The sequence below is a fragment of the Drosophila serrata genome, unplaced genomic scaffold (genome assembly GCF_035046125.1).
Source record: "Drosophila serrata isolate PLE 108 unplaced genomic scaffold, ASM3504612v1 contig_240, whole genome shotgun sequence".
Lineage (NCBI taxonomy): Eukaryota > Metazoa > Arthropoda > Insecta > Diptera > Drosophilidae > Drosophila > Drosophila serrata.
In genome coordinates, this window is record NW_028257138.1 from 4,363,577 (window position 1) to 4,388,055 (window position 24,479).

The following is a 24,479-nucleotide window of genomic DNA, read 5'->3' on the forward strand; positions in this document are numbered from 1 at the left end:
GGGAATATATACAAATTTTTAAGGCTGATGTAATTCAAGACGCAAATTGCACAAGGTTCACTGTCGAGAGGACGAAGATAGAAGCTCCCTGGATGACTTAGCGTCAAGCAGTCTCGATTTGGATCGGGTATATATCCTTATCTAGGCGCATGCTAATTTATTACTGGCCACTTGTTGTTGTTTTGATTAATTCCTTCTTGTTTTGTGTTTTCCTTTTCGGTGTACTTTTCATATTTTGTGCATAAACAAAGTCACATGAATGATTTGATTTTTGATTTTTGTTTTTTGGCCAACGCAGCGCGGCGCTCTCCTCGTTTGAATTCACAGAAAATGTGGGTCATCGACGTCAACGAAGATGCTCGGATGTGTGTTTCGGTTTATTTTGTATTCAAATATTCTCTATATTGGGGGGTATATGAGCTAGGGAAAGCGGTTTGAACTACCATGAAATCTTAACTTATTTACATTAATTTACTAGCTTAACTGTCATAGTTCTGAGGGTATATTTCATAACATTTTTATATACTTTACCAATACTATACACATTATTTTAATATATTTATGGGCAGACAACTTAACGTCAATATATGTTAAGTAATTCCTTATATAATATTTTGTTTACGTTTTCTTTCTTGCATTCCTTTCCAAGAACTATTTACTGCTGAATTAATTTGTTTACCAACTAAAGCGTCAAAAAAGGCTTGAGAAAATAAATAATCTTGGGAATGACATAAATGTATACTCTATCTCTGAGCTTAAATATTGGTAACAGAAGAGTTTTTACTAAATAAAGAAATAATATATATATTTAAATATTTATAGAAACCCAATGAATTATACAGAATCAAAAAGCATTTAATTTATCATCATAAATTAAGAGAATATTTCTTCCTATCCTTAAGATACTTTAAGAACAATCTTTACCTAGCATTATAGAGCATCCCTTATTCTTGTACTCCCCATTGCTTGATGACATTTTCATTCTCTTACCTTTTTTCTCAGTATTCCACTCAGGCTGAAAAATAAAAACAAGTTGCCATTCGACCCACAGCAGCTCATTCACAAACTATCTCAGACTCGTTTAGAAATAGATCCCACCCGAAAAAAGAAATAAAATAAAATCTATTCAACCAAAACACGTAGAACGTAAGCGGATGGTGCAATTTCATCAGCAAATTTCAATTTCACCCGGCGAAAAACAGATTTAAGACGAATTTTATTGTATTTACCAGGCATCCCCCCCTTTGCCTCTGGCGGAACGGCAAGAACACCCCTCGCGGCGCTTAGAGAGTCGGTTAAGAATTTCTCAAGACGCATTTTCACTTAAACTGCAACGCAATAGGAAAAGTTTCTACACATAGGGAAATCTTAAGCATTAATCAGGGTGATATATTTGATAATATCTAATTGATTATTAATTATTATTGTAATCATATTTACTTACACAACTTGTTTAATTTGCTTCTAAAGCTATGTAGTTAAATGTTTTATTTTAATATTAAATTTCCAGCAGTTTCTTAGACTCTTTTTTTATATAGAAATAATTATATTAATATTATCATATCAATAGGAAATGTTTCTACACATAGGGAAATCTTAAGCATCAATCAGGGTGATATAATTGATATTATCTCATTAAATATTAATTATTATTGTAATCATATTTACTTGTTCAATTTATTAGAAGTATTAAATCTGTTTAAATTTGCTCCTAAAGCTATGTAGTTAAATGTTTTATTATAATTTATTTATTACTGATTTAGATATTAGTATTATTATCATATAACATAATATAATAATGATCTCCCATTTCTTATCAATATATATTTTTCTGTAGTGTAACTATGCTCTTTCTCTCTCTCTGCTTTGCGCAGGTATCAATGGAAAGGGAAACCCGAGCCGGTTCTTCGAGGGTTGATAAGACCTAATGGCCTATGTCGCAGAGTCTCTCTTTCTCTACGGAGAAATAAATCTCCCGTATAGGCCGGCAAAGGCACGTAGGACGGGTGTTTATGTTTATGCAGTGGACTACGTGCTGGATGACACGGCATAATTCCGCCGGCTTCTCGGTGTTTTTGTTCTGGGGATTCTACTTAGGCTCCCCTGTTTACATTTTGGGGGTCAGTTGGCACTTACCCTACCCAGATATCGCAGCCCCAACTCCCAACCCCATTAAGTGTAATTGATGTTTGTGGGTCAGGCTTTTCCATAAATATTATTCTCTGATCCCAAATATAAACCTCAAGGTCCATATCCAAAAGTTTCCCCTTCTTAGCACATAAATTTTAGCACGCTTAGTGGTTGACCTTGTGCAGAATTCTGTACGGGGGGGCGATCTGCTAGAACGTTATAGATCGCCACACGTGGCGGCTTTACATTAACCCCGGCGATCCATTCGTTCCCTTTCGTATGGCCCGTGGCCAAAAAAAAAATAGCGATTTACGCCGAATTGGCCGAATTGGCGCCGACGTAAGCAGAAAGTTCCTTTTGGCGCTACTTACATGCGTCCAACGATTAAAAATCGTCAACATCGCCCCCGCATGGCGTGAATTGCTCGTGCCGCTGCTTAAGTGGTACCCTGTATTGCGATGGGTACTTAAGAACCTCAAGGAACTCGGCAACTAAGGGTGATAGAGATATGAAATTTGGTATGTGGGCTGGTTCAAGTGTCTTTATTAATTATGTGGGGGTTTCAGAGATTTCGGCACTTGATTGGAGTTGTAAACAAAGAATTTAAGTACTAGGATTAACATTATATTAATGATTAAAATATTATTCGAGCTTACAATACAAGTTGATGTTGAATTTGTACAACTTTTTTATGCAATTCTTAAAGGAATTTTAAGTACTTGTAATGTAATGCTGAATTTATAATATTTTACAACTTCGGGAATATAGGGAATATCATTTTAAAACCTTTAGAATAATGAATAGAATGATAACATAATATACATAATATATAATGTTTTACACTTCTCGTAACTGAGGATATATCAATGATGCAGCTACCAAATTTAATACGATTATAGTTAATGTTAAAATTCCGTTTACTGGGTATTCTTCTAGTCCAAAAACCTTCATAAAATATCGTATGTTTCATTGCTATGCTCGACGAATACGAGCATGCACACGGAATACGCTTGGAACCTACGTCAAAAGTTTGCCGGCAACGTGTCTTTATGCTAATTAATTGTATTTCATGAAAACGAGTGCAAATAATATAGCCTCTGTGACACAGAGATAGGAGCTAGGAGAGTACTTCCCGAAATTCTGCGGAAGAACGTTTTAGCACTAAAAAGTAAGAGAGAGCGAGACCTATTAGAAACCAGGTGATAACAGCACCCTCACCTGAGTCATCATTTGAATACGAATTCAATTTCCCCCTCTGGCCAGATCGATAATACAAATTCTTGTTAAGAAATGAATGCTGCTGCTGCTGCTGGCTAACTTGTTTACCAATAATATTGCCATGCATTAAACAATAACAAACGGCTAAAGATAAACAAGAGCTCAAGGCAAGAAGCCCCTCAAGAAGGCTCTCCCGCTCCCTCTCTCTCTCTCTCTCTCTCTCTCACTTGCTAGAAATGTCTGTAAGGTGTGCAGCAGACTAAAACACAAACAAAATTAAAGAATAGCAACAAAAAATATATATAAATATTAAAATACAAGAGCAACAACAACCAACCGCCCGGTTTGTCACAAACTACGCAGAAAATACTCGCCGATAAAAACAAAAAACATCAGGCGAGCCACTGAGAGAGAGAGACAGCGCATAGCTGAGCTACCCCAGAGAGCGAGAGGTATAAATAGCGGCTGCTTTCCGAGTTCAGCCAGCAATCGCTCAGCGAACGGCCAACAGTCAACAGCCAGCAGAGGAGCAGCTAGTAGCCACCAGTACTCATCGGTTAACCAAGAAGCAGCAAGCTGATTAAAAACCACAGCAAAACAACGCAATTTGTGTAAACAATAAAACTCTTGTGCCAGCCATATCTTACGAGCTTACAAAAGCAGCAGCAGCGGAAAGTTTCCAGCCAAGAAGCGTAAAATCAATCAATTTTAAGATGTCTGCTTCGCCCACCGCCCGTCAGGCCATCAGCCAGGCTTTGCCCATGATGACCAGGAAGATAGTCATCTCGGATCCCATCCAGATGCCCGAGGTGTACTCCTCGACGCCCGGAGGAACCCTGTACTCCACAACTCCAGGAGGTAAGTTGAAAGACAAAAATTATTATAATTGATCAAAGTTAAATCAGCCAAAAATTACAAACAAATTGAATTGAACAAACTATATTCATTCCTCTACCAACGTTTTTACTTTTCTTTTTTGCAATAATTTAAATATAACTCAAAGATCAAGTTCATGCTTTAAAATTAAAACTCAGGGCTTGTGCTATTTAAAAACATTTTAAAAATACATTTTTCAATTAACTTTGCTTAGTATTTTAATGCTATTTAAAGAACAATTTGAATTGCATTTCGTTTCAATGAACTTATAAAAGAAAAAATAACTGAATTTGTTAATGAAATTTTACAACTTAAAACTGGAAACATTTGAATTATAAAATAACTAAACAAGGTTGAAGATATTATAAACAAAAATGTTCTCTCTGCACTTATAAACATTTTAAAATGCATTTTGAATTAGCCTTTCAAATTTGTTTATCAATGCACTTTTTTCCTTTATTCATAAACCAACAAAGAAATCTTTTGTTTCAAATTCTTAAATTTATTTTTAAATGTTCAACTCACCTTAATTTGTTTGGTTGTTGGCTGATGAAACTTGGACATCCGACTGAATCAGTCAGCGGAATGATAACCAGACTCACGAACATGTGCTCCCGTTTGTGAGTTTGTGACTCACAATGATTACGCAGCTGTGGGTCTTATCATTGGGAATTCTAGATATTCCCAGACACTAGACACCTTGACTAATCACTATCTTTTCCTTCCTTCCGATAATTCCAGGCACCAAGCTGATTTACGAGCGTGCCTTCATGAAGAATCTCCGCGGTTCGCCCTTGAGCCAGACGCCACCCTCGAATGTCCCCAGCTGCCTGATGAGGGGCACGCCCAGGACACCGTTCAGGAAGTGTGTTCCCGTGCCCACGGAGCTGGTTAAGAAGACCAAGTCCTTGAAGATCGAGGATCAAGAGCAGTTCCAGCTGGAGCTGTAGTCTGGCCTTGAAGAGCTTTAAATTCCAAGCAAGCAGCAACTGCCAAATCATACTTAGTTCTTAGTAGTTAACCCTAGAAAACCCGATCTTATAAGCTTAGAAACCGTTTTTAATTAATTTAAATATTAGATACTTAAGTTTTTGAGTTCTTAAGTTCTCAAGTCCTTAGTTCTTCCAATTGTTTTCTTGTTCTTTCGGTCATATTGACTCAGTAAACTTTAAAAACTCTAGTGAGTAAGGTAAAAAAGCAATAAAAAAATCATAATATTTAAAAATTAAACTTGAGTGGGATTTTACATTTATTTGCCGGCTTATCAAGGCCACATTTCTTTGAATTAAATCTAGATTGATGTTTGAATAAGCAAATAGATTGCCAAACATGTGCGAATCACAACAAAAAAATTGCTTTCTTTATCAGCGAATGAACCTTGGGAAACGCGTGTGATAGAACACTTTCCCACTTCACCTTGAGTCAGTTTAAAAATTTATATATTTTCGTCAGTTTATTGAACCGTTTTTATCGGAGAAATTCTTAACAAGTCTGTATAAGAATATAGAGGCTGTGAAGTGACTTATAGACAGCTGGAAATACCGGCCGGCTTTTTTAGTTAGCTAAGTAGTCACTGGCCCCGCCAGCGCGTGTCCCAGTTATCGAAAAAAAAGAATTATGTTTATATAAAGCAAACAAAAGATCAACACACAAAGTGTGTGTGTGAACATATATCTACAAAATAAACCGGCAAACAACAATAACAAAAAATAGATCTTTAAAAACTGCGCAGTTAGGAAACGACTTTGGCTTTGCCTTTGCCTTTGCCTTTGCCCCCATGTCTCCCTTTTATTTCGAGTATATATATTATGCCGAGCACATGTTCAGATAGAGCCAACCGATCCGATCCGATCCAAGTCGATCCCGGAGAGCACGAAACTATAGCCAAGTAGATGACAATCCTATCCCGGAGCACGTTCCAGCGTCTCCCTCCATCTGGACTATTGCGCATGAATTACAATACTTGTAATTACTTAATATTTGAATAATTGTTTAGTCTGAGTTTTAGCATCGCAGTGCAAAAATTCGATTAGGCCAGAGATAGAGGGGAGCAGTAGTTCTACGCATGCAAATTCTGTGCTATCTGTCAATGTTTACTCGCTTGTTATAAATAAATGGCAAACAATTTTAATTAAATAGGTAAACTATACTGCCAGCTTGGGGTCTAGACGGAACAAATAGTTGCTGATGTGTTATGAAGCTCTCAATTTAATTAGTTTTGCTATGCATTTATAAATGAATAAATAAAGGGGTAAAGAAAATAACTAGTTATTTGTTATATGATATGTAGTGGGTTTTGTTTGATAGTTATTTGTTTTAAATTCTATAAAATATATATAATATATATATAAATAGTAAGTAATTATAGGTCTTAAGCCATATTGAAAATATATAGATTTTTTTAAATTTTATATATCTACGTTTACTTGTTTGTATTTCATTTATACAAACAAAGATTGTTATAAAGTATTACGTAAAGGCAAGATAAATGTTATTTTATGATCAAAAATGTTTTCTATATGTTAATTTGAGTTCAGGTTTTTAATAATAACAAAAAGAAATCAAAACTATTTAAAGGTTGGCGCTATATGATAGAATTTATTAAATTCAGTATTTTTTTGAGACATGAAAACTCAAAATATAGCATACTTTCCGGCAACTTTATATAGTAAGTATGTAGATGGTTCCAAAAATGACCGTTTAACAAACATTATCTTTATCGAGCCACTAATCTAAAGCTGAAAATATTTTAAGAATAAAAAATTATATTAAAAAGTCAGTTAAAATAACCAAAATAACCCTATACATTACGACATTCCATTCGTTTTCCCTTACAAAACAAACAATAAAAGGAATTTGCATTTAAATACTTAAATCAATCACCAAATAATTAAATTTTTCTCTCTAATTCCTCACATTAATTTCTCTCTTTATTTCTATCCAAATTTATATAATAATATAATCAATTTCCATAAATTTTATCCATATTCATATATTTATTTGATCAAGTTTCGTTGTTTCGCATAGGACAATTGTACAAGAATCTCGAAATGTTGAAGCAAGCTTAAATATCTACTATAAAGAAGGCGTTTTTTTAATTACAAATATTTACAATATTTATTTTTATATTTAATATATAGATGAGCGGATGAGTGAGGGTTTAGTGTGGATAGGATAGATCGATCGATAGCCTCTCTACTACTTGAACCTCAGCAGGTTATCCGCTCCACCCAGAGGACCGTGGCCAAAGTGCAAGGCATCCGAGGTGGACTCCGACCGGGTGCGTGCATCCAGCACAGAGGCCACCCGCTGCTGACCACTGATGTAGCCCAGAGAACCGGACCCCAAGTACACATTACCATTGGCCAATCGCACAAAGCCCAGTCCTCCAGATCCCAGGGCTATGGCATCTCCACCTTGCGGTGCTCCTCCCTGAGATCTCGGCTGAATGGCTAGCTGCTGCTGCTCCAGCAGCAGGGAGTTGGCCCGGGAATCTATCTGGATGCCATTGGCCGCTGGTGCACCCACATGGGCTCCAAAGCGATCGAAGAAGCTGGAACCCGACAGGAACGGAGCCGGAGTCTCGTCTATGTCGTTGTCTATGATCTCGATGACGGCGTACTGCTTCAGCTGCCTGCCATTGGACACGTAGGACTCTCCGGGAGAGATTAGTGCCTGCTTGCCGAAGGGTATCCGCAGGTTACCTCCTGCCGCCAGAGGAGCAGGTCCAGTGGGTGGCACCACAATGGGTGTGGACAGCGTGGGCACTGGCGAGGAGATCCTCAGTGCCGGTGGTGGTCCATAAACGGGCTTCAGAGTCGGCGTCCCATGGAAGCTTATCGAGGAGATGGGAGCAGCCACCGGTGGTGGTATATATGTGGACACCACTGGCGGCGATGTGGGCGGCAGATAGCGACTGACAAAGCTGGCAGCTGGAGCTGTGGGACGACTCCGGGGCAAAGGAACCCTGGCCGTGGGCAATGGCGGAAGTGCCGGAATTGGTGGCAGTGGATGGATCGTGGGCAAGGCACTGAACTGGTGGCCAGTGTATATCGATCCTGGTCCCGAAGGAGCCGAGGGAGCTGTGGGTCTCGTTGGACGCTGGTAATGATAACCTACATCCGCAGCAGCCAGGGCGAGGAGCGTCAGCGAGAGCAGTCCCAGAAAACTCAGTCGGTGGTAAGGCATCTGTAAATGTATAAAAAAAAGTGTTTTATTTACTAGGCAATAATTATTTAAGAGCTTAAATTAGTAGTGAAAAAAACTTCAATTAAGTTTGGCAATTAAAAGAGGAAATATTGGGTATATCTCGCTTGCCACACACTTGTTTTTGCCATTATGTTGTGACATCATATAACCGCTCAATCAATTAGATAAATGTTTAATGAGCTCAGGCCCAGACAGTAAACATAATTGATTAAAAATCACACAACGCAAGCGGATACTCTAACTCCCAAAAGGAGTTGAATTTGAACATTTAATATTTTATAGGAAATAAAGGTAATATAAATAAAGTGCAATCATATATTTCGAAGCATGAAATTGCACTATGTGATATATAGATATTAAAAACAATTGTAAATCCAAGTCTTTTGAAATACAATTATAACACTTTAAAACTAGGATTGTTCATTCAATTAAATTTTCAATTGTAAACCCCACTTTACATATATTTCTTACACATTTAAAAACAGATGGAAAGTGTATCTAAAACTCACATTATTTTTGGTTTTAAAAACCTCTCTAAAAACTTTAGTCTTTATACGATTTAATTGATTTAATTTTGCAGTGCGCCAAGCTAACAGTAGTAACTGGTTATATGTTTATTTTTTATTTTTATTTTTTTGCCCGCTGGAAGATCGCTGTTGAATCATTGGATCGAGTTAGCCGGCGGATCGAATCGAATCAGTTCGAACAGAGCCACTGTAATTGGTGCGATATTTCATGCAGAGATCGTTGCCCAAGGCGACGCCTCGATCATAATGGGAGGAGAGCCACAAGCTAATTAACAAATCGGAAGGCAAATATTGTGTCTTTCCTCCGTTCACTCCCGGTAAGCGCCGGGTAATCGTTGGCCAATTAAATCAAATCGCAGCACTTAATTGGATATTTATATTCATTCGTACCATTAACACTTCCCACACACACCAGGAGCTCAAGCTGTCCTTTTGTGTGCGAGCATTATCAATCTTTCTCAATGGCTTTAAACAAAAGGAAAACAAACGAAAATAGCAAGGCAGGCGGGCGGACACCTAATGATATTTATCAATTGGCCAAGTCAACAGTGTCTAGCTTTAGCTCACAAATGCACTGAGGGAAAAGTTTTAGTAAGTCAAGAGTAAACTTGAAATATTGAAAAATATGTACTGATCTACTTTGTATTTTAATAAATTACAACAAAGGCATTAGAAATCAAATACCAAGCAAACCAAAGTCAAGGAGCCAGAAAGATTATGGAAATAAATTCTTTACTGATAAGGTAACAAAGTTTAAAGCCTTCAAAAGTCATTCATTATTACGACATTTAACTCATTAAATATCTAACAAAATATATATTTTATTTATTTAATATTTTCTACAATTTTTCTCTCTGTTCTAAAACCAACACCAACTATAAGCCATTGCAAGTGGCAGCAGGTTCAAACTCTGGGGCCATGGCTACAAAAGGGGGGCCTTAAAAAAAAAATGCAGTGGCTTAGGAGGGGGGCCTGAGGCATAGAGTGGGGAGGGGTGGGCGTGGGAAGTGTGCAGCAAAGTGGCGTGTGGTCATTGTTGTTGCTTTCAGATTCAGTTTAGTTTAGTTTAGTTTAGTTTTTGTTGCTATTCCTATTGCTATTGGTGGTGCTGCGTGGGCGTTGCTTGGGTGTCAGTGGCGGGTTCAGATCATGCATCGAGTTGTCGCCGGCTCACTTGCCGTTGTTTACATAAAAGGCGTTTAATTAAGTCATTAAACAAGTTGCGATAATAAAGCATGTATTTATGTAAGTGGTGTCACCCAAAAAATGGGGGTGGTGAAGGTGATTTTTTGTTGAAGGATCGAAATCCTTGAATAATAACTATGAATAATGTGGGCAGCCTAAGAAATTTAAAGTTTTTAAAGATTCAAGTGTAATTTAATTACTTATCAATATTAATACTTCCCAATTAGTTATTAATAAAGACAATCAATATTTTTATTGTTCTCTAATTAAAATATTGAATTAATATCCGCACTATAATACATTATATTATATTTATAATAAATATTATAAAATCATATAATTCTTGTTAGTTCTATTCTAAAAGTTTACCTACTTCCCCATTTAGTTCTCTTCCATTAACAAACCTTCCCTTTCTGATTCCTCACAGCAAGTTCGTTGCCTAAGTCTTTCGTTTATGCTGCATAAATCTTGTGGCACGCACATGTGCCCCCCTCTGGCAACCCCCTTCTCTGCGGTTTCAGCTCAAATAGATTTGTAATAAATTATGCGCTATATGCACTATAATAAATCAATAAACTATAGCCATACGCAACTTTTTGCTGGTCATCGATTTTTGTTTTTTTTTGCTCTTTTTGCATACACAAAAACGCATTTTTTTTTGCCAGAGGTAACAGCGTGTGCCAAACGCAGGAAGGGGTATAGTGTTTTTTATGGAAAACAGGAAAATATTTGAAGGCAGAAAAAGAGGGGGCTTTTTTTCTGGAGATGACAGTGATGGAGAAGGGGATACAAAAAATTTTTAAGTGCTTAAACCGTTTTAGGGTATAACTTAAGTTAAAAGCTTGGAACTTAATGAAGAAGACATTTCCGACCCTATAAATCATATATATTCTTGATCAGCATAAAAATCCGAGACGATCTAGCTATATTCGGCTAAAATTTAATTTTTTACAAATTTTTAAATTTTTTTTTAGGTCGTTAAAATTGTCAAAAATTTCAACAAAAAAATAAATTTTTCTTTATTTTAAATTGAGTATGCAGATTTATTACCCTAATAAAAACTAACATAGGAACGGTTTCCGAATTGAAATTAATGCTTTTTTGGCTTAGTTGTGAGTTTTTTAAATTTTGATTTGTCGTATAATTTTCATATAAAAATATAGTAAATATCGTCAAAAAAATGGTATTATAATTTCAGCTAGAAGCTTAAAACTAAATGAAGGAGTCATTTCCGGCCCTATAAATCATATATATTCTTGATCAGCATCAAAAGAGGAATCTTTTTAACCATGTTGGAAAGAAAAAAAATTTTGAAAATTTTTTTTCGACATTTTATACTTAAAATATTCAATTTTAAATTTTCAAAAATTGACAAAATTTTAAATGTCTTAAAATTTCAAATTCAGTATGCGGATTTATTAACCTAATAAAAACTAACATAGGAATGTTCTTCGAATTGAAATGAATCCTTTTTTGGCTTAGTTATGAGTTTTTAAACTTTGAATAATCCAAAAAATTCCCATATAAAAATATCGATTTAAAGAAAGCCTATATTTTAAGCCTCGTTATGGCCGATTTAAATTAAATTTTCCCATCATAATCAACACAATTTTTTCCACTTTTCAAACTGCAAGATCCTTTCCCCCTTTTCAGCCACACCTCTGGCCACTTGAAAGGCACTTGGCCAGCGGGCCAGACGTCAATGTTGCGTGTTGCTGGCCACTTCGGGCTCAATGAATGAATTGCATTGATTGAACGACTCACGCACCTCGCTTTTGGGCCTGGCTATTTCGGCCATTTCGCTCTATAAATTTCATGTGGCTTTTCCACTGCCAGCCAGCCAGACGGGAAAAGCCAAGCGAGGGGCGGAAAAGTGGTGGGTGGCGGGCGGTTACTTTAAAACTGTGTCAATGCGGCTCTGAGAGTCGCTTTGATTTGTTTGATTACTTTTGCGTGGCACTTTTCGGATGATATTGCATCACAGCCATGTAGTTTTGCTTTTTGGCAACGGAAATTAGATTTTTTTTTATAAGCCGAATCGCTTAATTAAAATCCTTTGGGTATTTTTCCCCTCACTCAAGAAGTTAACGGCCATAAAACGCAATCAGTGCGTTGCATATTAAGTTTCTGCCAGGATGTCACGTTGCAGTTTCCCCTTCTCCCCTCTCTGTTGAGAGTTGTGCAACTTTATGTGGTTTTTATCATTTTGTTTTTTTAATTTTTTGTAATTTTTTGGGATATTTTCGGATTAGCTGGAGGGGCGTTTTGTTTGGGTTTAAACTGGTTTAATAACAAACTGGTATCAATTGGCATCGGCTACTTAGAAATCTCTCTGCGTGTGTGATGACGTTGTGGCAGCAACAGGGCCAGGAATGTGAATTGGTAAGCGGATTAGCGGGAAAAGTTAACAAAACATAAATCACTCAGCTGCACATCCTCCTCCTACTGGGAAATTATCATGTCCAGAGACCGATGTCGGAGGCTGCGAATTTTTCATGACAAATATTGCGTATGCGACACGTTGACCAACTTAGGCAATGCAATTTGAAAGGAATTGTGTGGGGAGTTCCCTGACGATTCAAATGCTCTTATAAAAAGTAGACTTAGTTAAAAATAACTTTAAAATTAGTCAACAGAAATAATATAAATATAATTAAAACAAGTAAGCTAAGCATTATGTTAGATAATGGAACCTGAAATTTCTATACCCTTGCAGAGAAAATCGATCATAACTCAGCCAAAAATACATTAATTTCCCATCGGAAAATGTGTCTAATCTAGTTTTTGTAAGCTTAACAAATCTGCATATAAAATTTTAAATTTAAAAATTTGTAATTTTTCTTGAATATTTTTGTTGAAATTTTAATGATGTAACCCCTTATAAACTTTGAAAAAAATTGATAATTTTTTTTCCCCCCCTAAGATGGCTAGATCGATTCTCCTGTTAAAGCTGATCAAGAATATATATGATTTATAGGGTCGGAAATGACTCCTTCACTGCTTTAAATGCTTTTAACTAAAATTATAATATCCTTCAAGGGTATAAAAATATGAAAATCAAATGAATCCCTCATAAAAATCTTCACAAAATATATAAACTTCTTGGTAATCTTCATGATTATCTTATTTCCCATGAAAAAAAAGAAACCGAATCCCATATTAATGACTAAAACCCCATCATTTCAGTCGCTCTTAAAAATCTCCTGGCCATAAAATCGCCCTAGGGTACTATTAGCTTGAAAAAAAGAGTTATCAAATCGAACGACAAGTTTTTAATTACCAGCACAGAGCACTTTCAAATGCGTAAACTAGTTGTCAGTCCGACACACACACACAGTCCAGACCATTGCCAGATTTCAATTAAAAATAAAAAATAAATCTGAGAAACTCCAGACATCGAATCGGACTCCGTCCCGGCAAATGGAAAACGCAGCTTGCAGCTCTTTCAAAAATCTCGGCGCAGTCTTGGCCCGATTAGGGTGTGTCGCCGAGTACCTCGGTATCTCCCTCTGATGAGGCGGCGGCGGTTACTGGCTTGGACACACACTCGGAGCCAGAGGAGCCTAAGGGGAGATCCCAGATCGAGGCGAGGATCGGGCACAGACAGACGGAGGACAGACAAAATTTGCGTAAGTTGCCGGCGCGTAACGCGACCGCTGCCTTTCCAAATGGCTTTCAATCGGGCCACGCAATCTTGACCAGGCCCGAGCTGGAGCTTGACTGTGGCTTCGAGCCTCCTTGTTGGTGAGTACACCGAAAAAAATCATATATCTATATAATTCTTTCTTTTTTATATAGTTTGAAATATATAAAACCTAACTATTCTACTCTACTTTTGTATTATTCAAGGACCTTAAATGTTTCCTGAAATATTCCATGGTTTTAGAAAACATAAATATAGTTTGCATTGGCATAAAGCTTTAAACTTTAATTCTGCATTGATTTAAGGATACATATAGTATTGTTTTCTGTGTACTATACACAAGCAAGCCTTTCAGAAAATTGATTGACTCGAGGCGTTTCTCGACGCATTTTCCTTGTGCATTTTTCCCCCCTCTTTTTCAGCTGTTTTTCACGCCAAATGTGGAACGCACTTAAAACGCCGCTAATTGATGTCGTTGGCAGGCAACAGCGACGCTGTTGCAGGTTGCTAGTTGCTAGTTGCAACATCTATCTTGGATCTTGGATCTCAGATCTTGGATCAAAACTGTGCCTATCTGTTCCTAACAACTCGTTCTGACCCATGCTAATTTATCTAATCACTTTGGCTACTACGATTTCATACGGCAATCAAAGTGGGTGTTAAAGCTAGAACAGCTAACTAATTAAAGCAAAAATATTAATGTACTTGAATTTGTATTTATTATGTCGATAAAGTGACTGTAAGTCATAGTATAACAATTTTGGGTAATTTGTAAGAATTTCAAGAACTTGTTACCAATCTCTTTGCTATTCAATTAATTGCAAAATTGAGTATATTGTTATTCTTTTGTAAGTATTTATAAATTCCAATGAGCTTTAAGCCACAATTAATTTATAACTTAAGCCGGCTCCTAGACCAGTTAGAAAGTTAATTAATCATTGAGTTGAGTGGAAACAATTGTCTGTTATTGAATTGGATTAGACTCATGGGAAAAATAATAATAAAATCCAGTTTCAAATAGAAGTTAAAGGGATTAAAATATACCCTATTCTTTATGAAAATCTTTTATAATTACATTCTTTTCACTAAAAATACCTTAGAATTATCTTGATTCACTTACTAAAACTCAAATTAAATAATTCTGATTAACATATGGAGTATTATGCAATTTTTCTCTACATTTTTATATCTCCCAACCTCGAACTCCAAGGCAAACTTCAAAAAGCATTATTCTTTTCTTGCTTTAAAAACAACGTAGAAAATTATAATCAAAAGCTACGCCTTAGTGCAACCGGACCACGCCCACATGTGCGTTAAACATTAAGCCAAAAGCTGAAAGCAAAACGCAATTTGTGTGTAGAGGAACAAGCCCCTCCGAGGAGGTAGAGGAGATAGATGAGGAGGAGAGGCGAGGTATAAAACATTGCCTAATAATTTGCATCAAATGACAGCCGACGACTTGACCTGGATACCGAGAGTAAAAAAAAAAAAAAATCAGCATGGACAAGGAGTAACATGTGTATGCTAAGCTACATTTATAAATAAATGCCAATGAAAATGTTTCAATAAGTTAGGACAGGTGCCAAAAGACCAGCGACTATGCAAATGCAACAGCAGCCGGAGAAGGGGGAAAACAACAATTAAGATCCGGCGATTAAAACAAATTCAAAAACAGTGAGTTCAAACTATTAATGAGGATGAAGATCTGAGATATCGAAAGACAAAAAGGCAGATTCTGCTGCAACTCGTTTTCGAATCAAGTTCGTTGCCTCAGTCATTCGTTTTGTGGTGGCATTTTGACAAAGCAATTAAAAGCGGAATTAAAACCAAAACTGAACTGACATTCATCAGGGAAAGGTTCCTCGCTAATTGTCAAGTTCCAAAGCCAAAAGTGTCAACTAACAAATGCTATTAAAAAACCAATATAAACTATACTATACGAAATAAGGGGCGTGCTGACCTCCAACAACACATTCTAACGCCCCGCTGACATATCACGAAATGCAAATTGAATTTTCGGTTCAACCTCACTCAGATTTGCATAGCACTCGCCGGAAAAAAACCAAGTTGAGTAATCCCAGAAAAAAAAGAGTTTCCTATCACAATCGAAAAAGGGGCATATGCGTGACTCTGGCCAACGTAACTCCTCAACCCAACTTGAACCCGAAGTTACCACAATCAATACCTGGCCAATTTGACCAAACAATATTCCATGCAACGCCTCGGGCCGTCAGAGACCAAAGATCGGAATCGAGTTTGTTTCTCCTTAGAAATTATTATTTGGAATCTTCAATGGGAATTGTGGCAATATACATTTGGCAAACTTCATTGATCAATCTATAATTGGTTAGGAAATATACGAAGTTGGGATTGGTAATATCTTTGGCTTGCCTTAAGGCTTTTACAACGAACTGGTGAAACATTTAAACAATTGTTTTGGTGTTCCAGTTGTAGGTTTCTCTAACTTTCAGCTTTAATATCTTTATATCTTAAATTAATAACATTTTCTTTTAATATTCAATCAACATGTTAATTAACCAGAGGTCAGTAGGAAACCCTTTCGACAGCTTGTGGATTTTTCTCATCTAAGAAAAACAATCTCACCCGCTGGGCTCAATCAATTTTGAGATCACTCACTGAGTGGCTGCCCCTTCTTCAAGTTTCAATTTGATTTTTCCGATTTCTAGCCCCAGATATTAAATGCCTGCTAGCTTTTTTGTAAATACTTTCAATTAATTCGTGTTGCCCTTGTTATTGTTTGTTTTCGATTCGCTTACAGGGGGGGATATTTCACAACAATTGTTTGTTTATTTCTCCAAGTCAGTCTTGTAATTGAACTTTGAACTCGAAGCAGTGTTTGCCTTGGTTAATTTGTAAATTGAACATTTAGCCAGGGCGAAGAGATACCAAGGATTGCATAATCCCAAAGGCAACTCCCGTCCCTTAATGAGAAGGGCTTGGGACTAAATCATTGGATACCGCCTCCGCTGGGAGTGTAATTAATGCGAGTTTTTGGGGGGTAAACTCAATTAGTAATTGTCTGTCTCAGGGCCTGTCCCCCGTGTTGCTGTCGCTGTTTTCCAACTCAGACTTCGGGCTCCAACGTGGATGGTGTCTGGTAAGGCTGTCCGGGCGAAATGTCACGCATTTCTGGGTGCAGCAGCCACAGACTTGTGGCTTGTGGCTTGTGCCTCGCCCATGGGTTCTTTTTGGGTTCTTTAATTTACGAGTTTCGGTGTGGAAAAGCCAACCTGCTTCAGTAGTTCCCTGTGACTTAATTATGACACATTGCTTCCAAGGAAATCAAAATTAAATGCAAATAAAAAAAGAAAAACGTCCATTCAAAATGTCAATTAACTTTGTTTCATTAATTAACCTTGTTCGATGGCTTTGTGTGCTAATTGTGTTAATTCAAATGACCCAAAGAGGTGTCAAAGCCAACAAAATATAGTACATCATATAAATTAGCAATGTTTGGAGAGTAAAAGTAGGGTTTTATATTCTCTGTTACTAAAAATATAAAAAAATTAATAGGTAAATAAATATACAACCTCGTGTTGTAAACTACATATATAAGCATGTTATAAAACTGCACCTAAAAAGTTATTTATGAATCCTTCTTAACAAATTTATATATAAAGCTCTGTATAATTTTATTACTTATTTACATAGTCATACCAACTCTCTGAAGAAATAAAATACAAGTCTTTAGCAAAAAATATAAATAAGATGCTCTTATGTTTTCTGACACTTAACTCCTATAAAAGCTGTAATAAATTTTCAAGCTGAAATTGGATGTTGGCAATCTAGTTTAAGTTAAACCAATTAAAACCTTCACCACTAATAAAATTATATGGCTAAGAAGATACCAACACACACGCCTTGATAATATGGCCCTGACCTTGAAGACAGCTCTGAAATCAAGAATTATAACTTTTCGAATTCAATCGAGAGCTGTCTTCTTTTTTAGCTGAATTTCCATTTCCTTTCGCTAGTTTTGTTCGGGTTTCTAGTTTTCTGCTTCGAGATGCAATTAAAAGTCGTGGGAATGAAATTTGCATATGCAAATCGGATGATTGCGATTTGCCATTTTTTGGCATTTTGCTTTAGTTTTTTGCCAATGACATTGGGTTGAGAGTGTAACAATTTGCCAAGCTTGTCACTCACCGGGAAAGGCGGAAGCCTTAATAGGTGTGGTTTTTATGGCAACCAAAAAAATCCACAATAAAAAATAGGCAAACAAGAGAAATGAGAGGGAGATGATGCTGCCATACATTTTTGGAGGGAGTTTTGCATTGAATCCATCAAAAGACTTAGGCAACGAACTGGCTTTCTGTTTTGGCAAAGCAAATAAACTTCGACAATCTGTTAACTGGGAAGCATTGTATTTAAATTTAAATTTAAATTTATTCCGTGTTGGCTTCGAGACTCCCCTCCCCTGTGGACCCAGCTGCATTGCCAATGGCTCTATTTCTGTCTCCATTTTGATACCAAGTCTGCAGGCTGACATTTTCAATTTCAATTCGTAATTCGAATGAACTTTATCGATCGGCCGGTCGTCGGTCGTCGGTCGCTGTTCATTCAATTAAAATTAATATGCAAATTAGTCTGTCTGCCACTGTATGACGTCTGTCAGGTTGATTATAAGCGCAATTCCCCAATGCAATTCCCCATCAATTGCAATTTCAATTTAATCCGAAGTAATCCGTAATAAAAGGCAACAAACTCTTCACTTTATAGTTATTTTTTTCCTCTTACCCTGAACTCTTTGTTCTTCATTATTATTAGTAGTTAACACAATTTGCATTCATTAGTTTTAGCATATTTCCGCAAAACAAAAAACTAGGCAAACTGGTATAAATATTAATACATTTGAAGCGCAGCTAGTTTATGTGTAGAATCTCTTTAAAATTCAACAATTTAAAGTTTATGCAATCTGTGACATTTGGCTTTAAGGAAAGTTGAAACATAAGCAAAAGTCACTCATAAATTAATATAAATATATTTCAAGTTTCTGATTGCATTTCTCAAGAATTTCTTAACAAATTCATGCGATAAAGAGAGAATTCTTAATTCGCTTAATGTGGTATAAATATTAATCAAATTTAAGCTGCAGCGTTTTTATTTCACAAAAGTGTGTGCTCTTTATTTGGCAAAGTTTATGTTCTTTTTGACACTTGGCTTATAGAATGCTATTTTTTTTTTTTAGCAAAAGTCTCTCGTAAATAAAATAAAGAATCATAAATTATAAAGATAAAATTAGAATGATGGTAAAAGGAATTTAGAATTATTTTTCGAGGGTTCTCTTTCAGAATTTTTAATATAACTTCATGAATCAAAACTAAATGTAATTTACAAAAAAAATTTCTTCTTCTTCTTTGAAAATCCTTTTTTTTTGCTTAAAAAGAAACAATTAAGAACCTTTTTTGAAGCTTCTCCTGCTTTTTAATCCTTGTATTTAATTTCTGCATTTAGTTGGTATTCAATTTCAAGCACAATTATCCTTATTTAATTTTTGGCATTTGGTTCACAAAAAACAAACCGAATACCAAACATAACATAAACATTGGCACATAAAAATAAATAATTAATTAATTCTGTTATTTATTTGACATTCTCTCTCACCGAAGAACTCTCGTGTGAAAGTGAATTTATAATCTGATGGCAACCAAAAAACTGGATCTTACCTTCACTTTTGTTTAGAACTCTCAATTAAATTTCTGTTGTATCCAAAAGTGTTTATATTCCAATTATTTAGAGCTGTAAATTAGATCTAAGAAAGAGGCTTAAGAAACACACACACAAAACTAAGAGCTCGCACCAGGTAAAGGATATATGGGAGGTAGGAGGAATCCTTTTCCTTGCACTTTTGCCGCCGCGCGATTTGTTCAGAGGCGTTTTTTCGCGACGTTTGCGGTCTGAAGGCGTTTGCTCCACTGAACCACTTTTTATGCAACGCCAAGTAGAAGTAGCAACTAAGCTATAGCTTCGGCCGACTCCGAATGATCGTGGTTGTCCGAGTTCGAGTCCGAGTCCGAACTTGAGTCTGACTTCGACTCCGAAAAGCCGAGCTTGCGAAAAAGCCTAAAGACGAAGCTTCCTAAGACACGACTGCAGGCTTCGAAGATGATCTAAAAACAGTTTAATAAAAAAAGGGATTTTAACTGCATATTAAGTTAATCTAAATCTCTAAACATATACTATTGAAGCTACCTTGAAAATATATGTAAAACTCATAGTAGAGTAGTTTTCCTTTATGATAACATAGTTTAAAATATAAATTATAATATGGGTAATTTCCTTCGACATTGTTTTAATAATTTAAAATAACAAACCCATAATTAAAGTACTTGAAAGCTAATATTAAGCAATTTACCTACAGTAAAGTACAGTATCATCTGCAAAATAACCTAATAAAAGCGAGATTATCATCTGAAAAGACCTGTACTTGTCCCTGATAGCTTCCTCTGACTAAGTTGCAACTAATTAAATTTTATAAGTTGGTTCGCAATCAATTAGAGAGTTAGTCAAAGGCAAAGCCAAAGCCAAAGCCACTCCCCCGGCCACCACCTAATCATGGTTTTTATTATTTATGGCCATTTGGATAAATCATGATCAAATTGAACTATAAATCTCTGGGCCACTAAAACATAAAAAAAATAAAAAATTGCCGCCGGTGGCAATGTGCAAAATTGGTCCAGCATTTCATATTTCAAGTGTTTTCGAGATCAAACAAATCGTAAATTGAATTTGAATTTGAATATGGGATGTGGGATATGTGGTATATGGGGTATATTTTGTTCGCTCTCATGAACACAGCTCTATTTGGACAATGGGATCTGCGGATGGCGACAAGAGTTTATCAAGTCATAAACTATATAAAGTGTCAGCCGCGTGCATGTAAGGTTTCATAATCATGGTTCCGAGCGGATCGGGAGTCTATATAGCGGAGTGTGGCTGGGCATGTCCATGCTGTCGAATTCTGCTGTTGTTGTGCTGAGCGGTGTTACTACAATTGAGGGTGAAATAATAACACCTTATGATAGTTACAGGTAAGTTAAAATATATATTTAATATATCATGTAATTAAAATTTTTCATATTTTATATATGTATATACTATTTATTGAATTTTATACAATATATGAGAATTTTTTCGATAAATCCATGCTTAGAAAACGCTTAACTAGGCCAAAAATGCTTTAATTTTAATTTGGAAAGCTTTCCTATGTTAAGTTTTATAAAGTTAACAAACCTGCATACTCTATTTAAAATTAAAAAAAATTCAAATTTTTGATAATATTTTTGACCATTATTGACCCTTAAAAAATGTTGAAAATTTTGAAAAAAATAAATTCTTTCCGGACATAGCTATATCGATTCAGCTGTTAATGCTGATCAATAATATATATACTTTATAGGGTGGGAAATGACTCCTTCACGGCGTAACAATCTTTTTACTAAAATGTAATATCCTGAAAATTGTCACAATTTCACCTAGGCGTATACGTTATATTTTGAATATGCCTTGAATAAAATTCAATTTTAATAATTTTAATTCAACACTCCTATTAATTTGACCCCATCTGTGTTACTTATGCCATATTAATGTTATTTGTTGCATATTCCTTAAGCTGGTGTTCCCACCTATAAACCGTCAAACCCGAAAGTGAGTGTGAATTATTGCACTTTGTCTTGACACGACTTTTTCGGTCTGCTTACTGTCTGCTCTCCTGTCCGTCTGTCCGTCCGTCCGTCTATCCGTCTGTCCGTCCTGTGGAGTCGCTCCTCGAAATACCTACGGGGTTTAGTTCCCATTCCCAAGCCCGATCTCAAGTACTATATCGAAATGTGCACCACACAAAAATGTTATCTAAATGCCTAACATTTCCCCATTACATAATTTACTTTGTCTAACTTTTTTGTATTTCACATGCCTATAGAAAAACAATATATATAATATTGTGTTATGCCGCTGCGATTATTGTTCGATTTTGTTAAAGATCAAAGTCATTATTGAATGAGCATTGAGGATGGTTTTTTTCTTTGGAAAGAAGTTGGGGTAGGGAAAATGTGGGTAAGGTGGATTTTAGTTGGGGTTTGTAGTAGAAGAATTAAGTTATAAATAAAGTATAAGTAAATACATGTAAAATATTTATAATTTTTAAATTTATATATAAATATTAACAATATTTTATATGATAAATTGTCTCTATTGTAGCAAATTTCTTTAATTTTAATTTAAGATAAACTTGCCTTAAGGTAAGAAAAAAATTGTCTGTTTTACAAATAATATTAGCTTAAATATAATGTATTATATTCCCTCGATTATTTAAGACAAAAGACTATATTAAAACCCCCTAATTAAACCAAAACTAATGGCTATCTGCTAATATTAGCATCGTCAAATATATACTATTTATTAACCAGTAACCGCAAATCAATATCCGCTATGGAGAGCATAAAAAAATACCCAAAAAATATCAGCAAAATACTTTATTGGTCCCCGTTGACAACTATTCGTGTTTTTTCTTTTTTTTCGGGATAATATCTCTTTGTGATATATAAATTATAGCAACCTGTTGTTACCATTGTTGCTGTTGCTGTTGCTGTTTATGTTGCCATTGCCATTTCTGAACTTGAACTCAACTTTCAAATAAACAAGTTTCGCGATCTGCGGGGCTCATTGTGCTATTTAATCTGTGACTAGCGCTGAGGCGTCTTTTGTCTCCTCTTCACTTTCAAATCGAAGTGATTTCCGGTTTGATTTAGCATTTTAGGCAAAGAAAAAATCAACCATTTAGCATCTATTTGGGGACCACCCTGATTAATGTTTCTTCTCACTTCTGGTGCTGACAACTCAATAAAATCAACTCAAAGCTGCCTAATGTGCTGCAGACACGCAATCCATAAGCCTCCTCCAAGCAGTCATCGGAGTTTAATTCCCACCAAACCAAAAGCAACAACAAATCAACTACTAAAACTATTGAAATTGACTAAAAAAAAAAAACAAACCCATAAGACACTATAGTAAGAAATCTTTTCGATGGAGGCGCACGTTTTACAGCAAATAAAATTAGCTGCTTGTCTTGGTAATTGCAGTGCCGCCTTTGCATTTTGGCCAGAGGAGTTTGCAGACCAACTTGGCCATAAAGCCCGTCACCGGCATACAGCAATAATAATAACAAAAAATATATATATATGTATAAAAAAATCATAACACCAGAAATGGGCAACTCTTGGAACCAGAAGTGCAGTGAGGGAAGTACTTAAATCTCCATAAATTTAAGAGATAATGGTTGAGGAAAATTCAAATAGAGTCATTAATTCTACAAAGAATTTATAAAATATTTAAAGGAGTAAATTAATAAACATAAAACCTTAAAATGACTAATAAACTTTACATAAAATTAGTAAAATATTTACGTGTAGGTATTTATAAACATACGATATTAAAATAAGGTTATTATTAAACATAACATATTCATAAGAGCTTGTTTTATAAATTTGAATAAATAATAACTAACTCTTAATAAAATTTATTATACTGATATACTTTAAATTACTTAAGCTAAATATCTACTTTGTAAATATAAATAACATACCATATTTACCTCCTCTAAAAAACGCTCTAAATACATTAACTTTTGGTTAAACAAGGCTCTTGCCCAAAAATCTTTTAAATATATAGTACAAACCACCTAATTAATATGCTCACAATATCAGTCAATAAAATGCCTCTATAAAAAATATAACCTATTATTAATACAAAAAAAATGAGGAAATAAACAAGACACCCAAAAATATAAACGGAACTAAGCCATATTGACCATAATAGGCCATTTCCGAACTGGTTCCCTCTGGTCGAATGAATCACTTACCTGCACAGCCTCCATTCTGTGATTCTTTAAGCCACTCTTTAAGCCAAGAACTCGTGGCCATCGATGGTTTTGGTTTTTTTTTCTTCTGTTTCAGAGAGTGGGACTCGACTGTCGTCTGTCGTCTTGACCATGTTGCAATTAACTGGCCAACTAAGCAGCAATTGGCCACAATTATTATTATTATTTCTTGTACGAGCCGTGGTAGTACTATGCTCTGCCGCCGATTGTTGTGCCCGCCGCATTTTGGTAATTGTTTTAGCCATGTTTTGCCATTTATGTATGGGCCAGACCAAGACCGAATATGTGACTGGGACTGTCTCTATTTTTTTTCCCCCTCGCTGCACTTGAAAAATGATAAGGCTTAAAAAAAATATTAAAGCATTAAAGCATAAAGCTTTAACTAATATACATAAAATATTTTAATAGCTGAATTAATCGCGGAATATTGTACAAAAACTATCTTTTATTATTATAGTTTTTTATGATGCTTTTAAAGTAAACTTTTGTAATTAAATAATTACTTACCGTGTACTTGTTTTTATTTCAATATTTATTTGCTGCAGTTGTTCTTTAGTTCGAAGCGGCTACCGTTTTTTTTTTTATTATTTTTTTATTGTCCATGCGTGGAGTCTCCTCCCCTCGGAAAATCCGCCCCGGACGACCTCCTCCGCTCCAAAAGATCAACCAGATGACCTTAATTCGCTGCGGCCATAGCTCGTTTATCTTTTGGCTCCGCCAATTTGCTGCACATTTATTCACATCGTGGATTTGCACCCAAAAACGTCCCAAAAGTCGAAGTCAGAGACAGAGA

At 35.7% G+C, this 24,479-nt stretch overlaps 2 protein-coding genes across 3 annotated transcripts; one reads left to right on the top strand and one right to left on the bottom strand.

Moving 5' to 3' along the window:
• The first annotated feature begins 3,839 nt into the window (after window positions 1-3,839).
• On the top strand, window positions 3,840-5,454 carry Thor (eukaryotic translation initiation factor 4E binding protein thor). The gene is made up of 2 exons (XM_020943428.2): window positions 3,840-4,206; window positions 4,966-5,454. Exons 1-2 carry the CDS (start codon window positions 4,062-4,064, stop codon window positions 5,172-5,174), a joined length of 354 nt encoding a protein of 117 aa, XP_020799087.1. The 5' UTR covers window positions 3,840-4,061; the 3' UTR covers window positions 5,175-5,454.
• A 1,746-nt stretch (window positions 5,455-7,200) lies between these two features.
• Window positions 7,201-19,796, bottom strand: LOC110177023 (uncharacterized). Of its 2 annotated transcripts, XM_020943539.2 has the most exons (3): window positions 19,610-19,796; window positions 19,476-19,548; window positions 7,201-8,412 (listed from the first exon to the last, which is right to left on the bottom strand). In XM_020943539.2, exon 3 carries the CDS (start codon window positions 8,410-8,412, stop codon window positions 7,423-7,425), a length of 990 nt encoding a protein of 329 aa, XP_020799198.2. In that variant the 5' UTR covers window positions 19,476-19,548; window positions 19,610-19,796; the 3' UTR covers window positions 7,201-7,422. The 2 variants fall into 2 exon arrangements, with proteins under 2 accessions (XP_020799198.2, XP_020799197.2); XM_020943538.2 differs by having other exon boundaries at window positions 19,476-19,792.
• Window positions 19,797-24,479: the final 4,683 nt, after the last annotated feature.

Bases quoted from the DNA above. Each gene is read 5' to 3' on its own strand.
- LOC110177023 (XM_020943539.2), bottom strand. From the start codon at position 8,412: ATGCCTTACCACCGACTGAGTTTTCTGGGACTGCTCTCGCTGACGCTC.
- Thor (XM_020943428.2), top strand. From the start codon at position 4,062: ATGTCTGCTTCGCCCACCGCCCGTCAGGCCATCAGCCAGGCTTTGCCC. The intron at 4,207-4,965 runs GTAAGTTGAAAG...CGATAATTCCAG, and splicing joins GTACTCCACAACTCCAGGAG to GCACCAAGCTGATTTACGAG.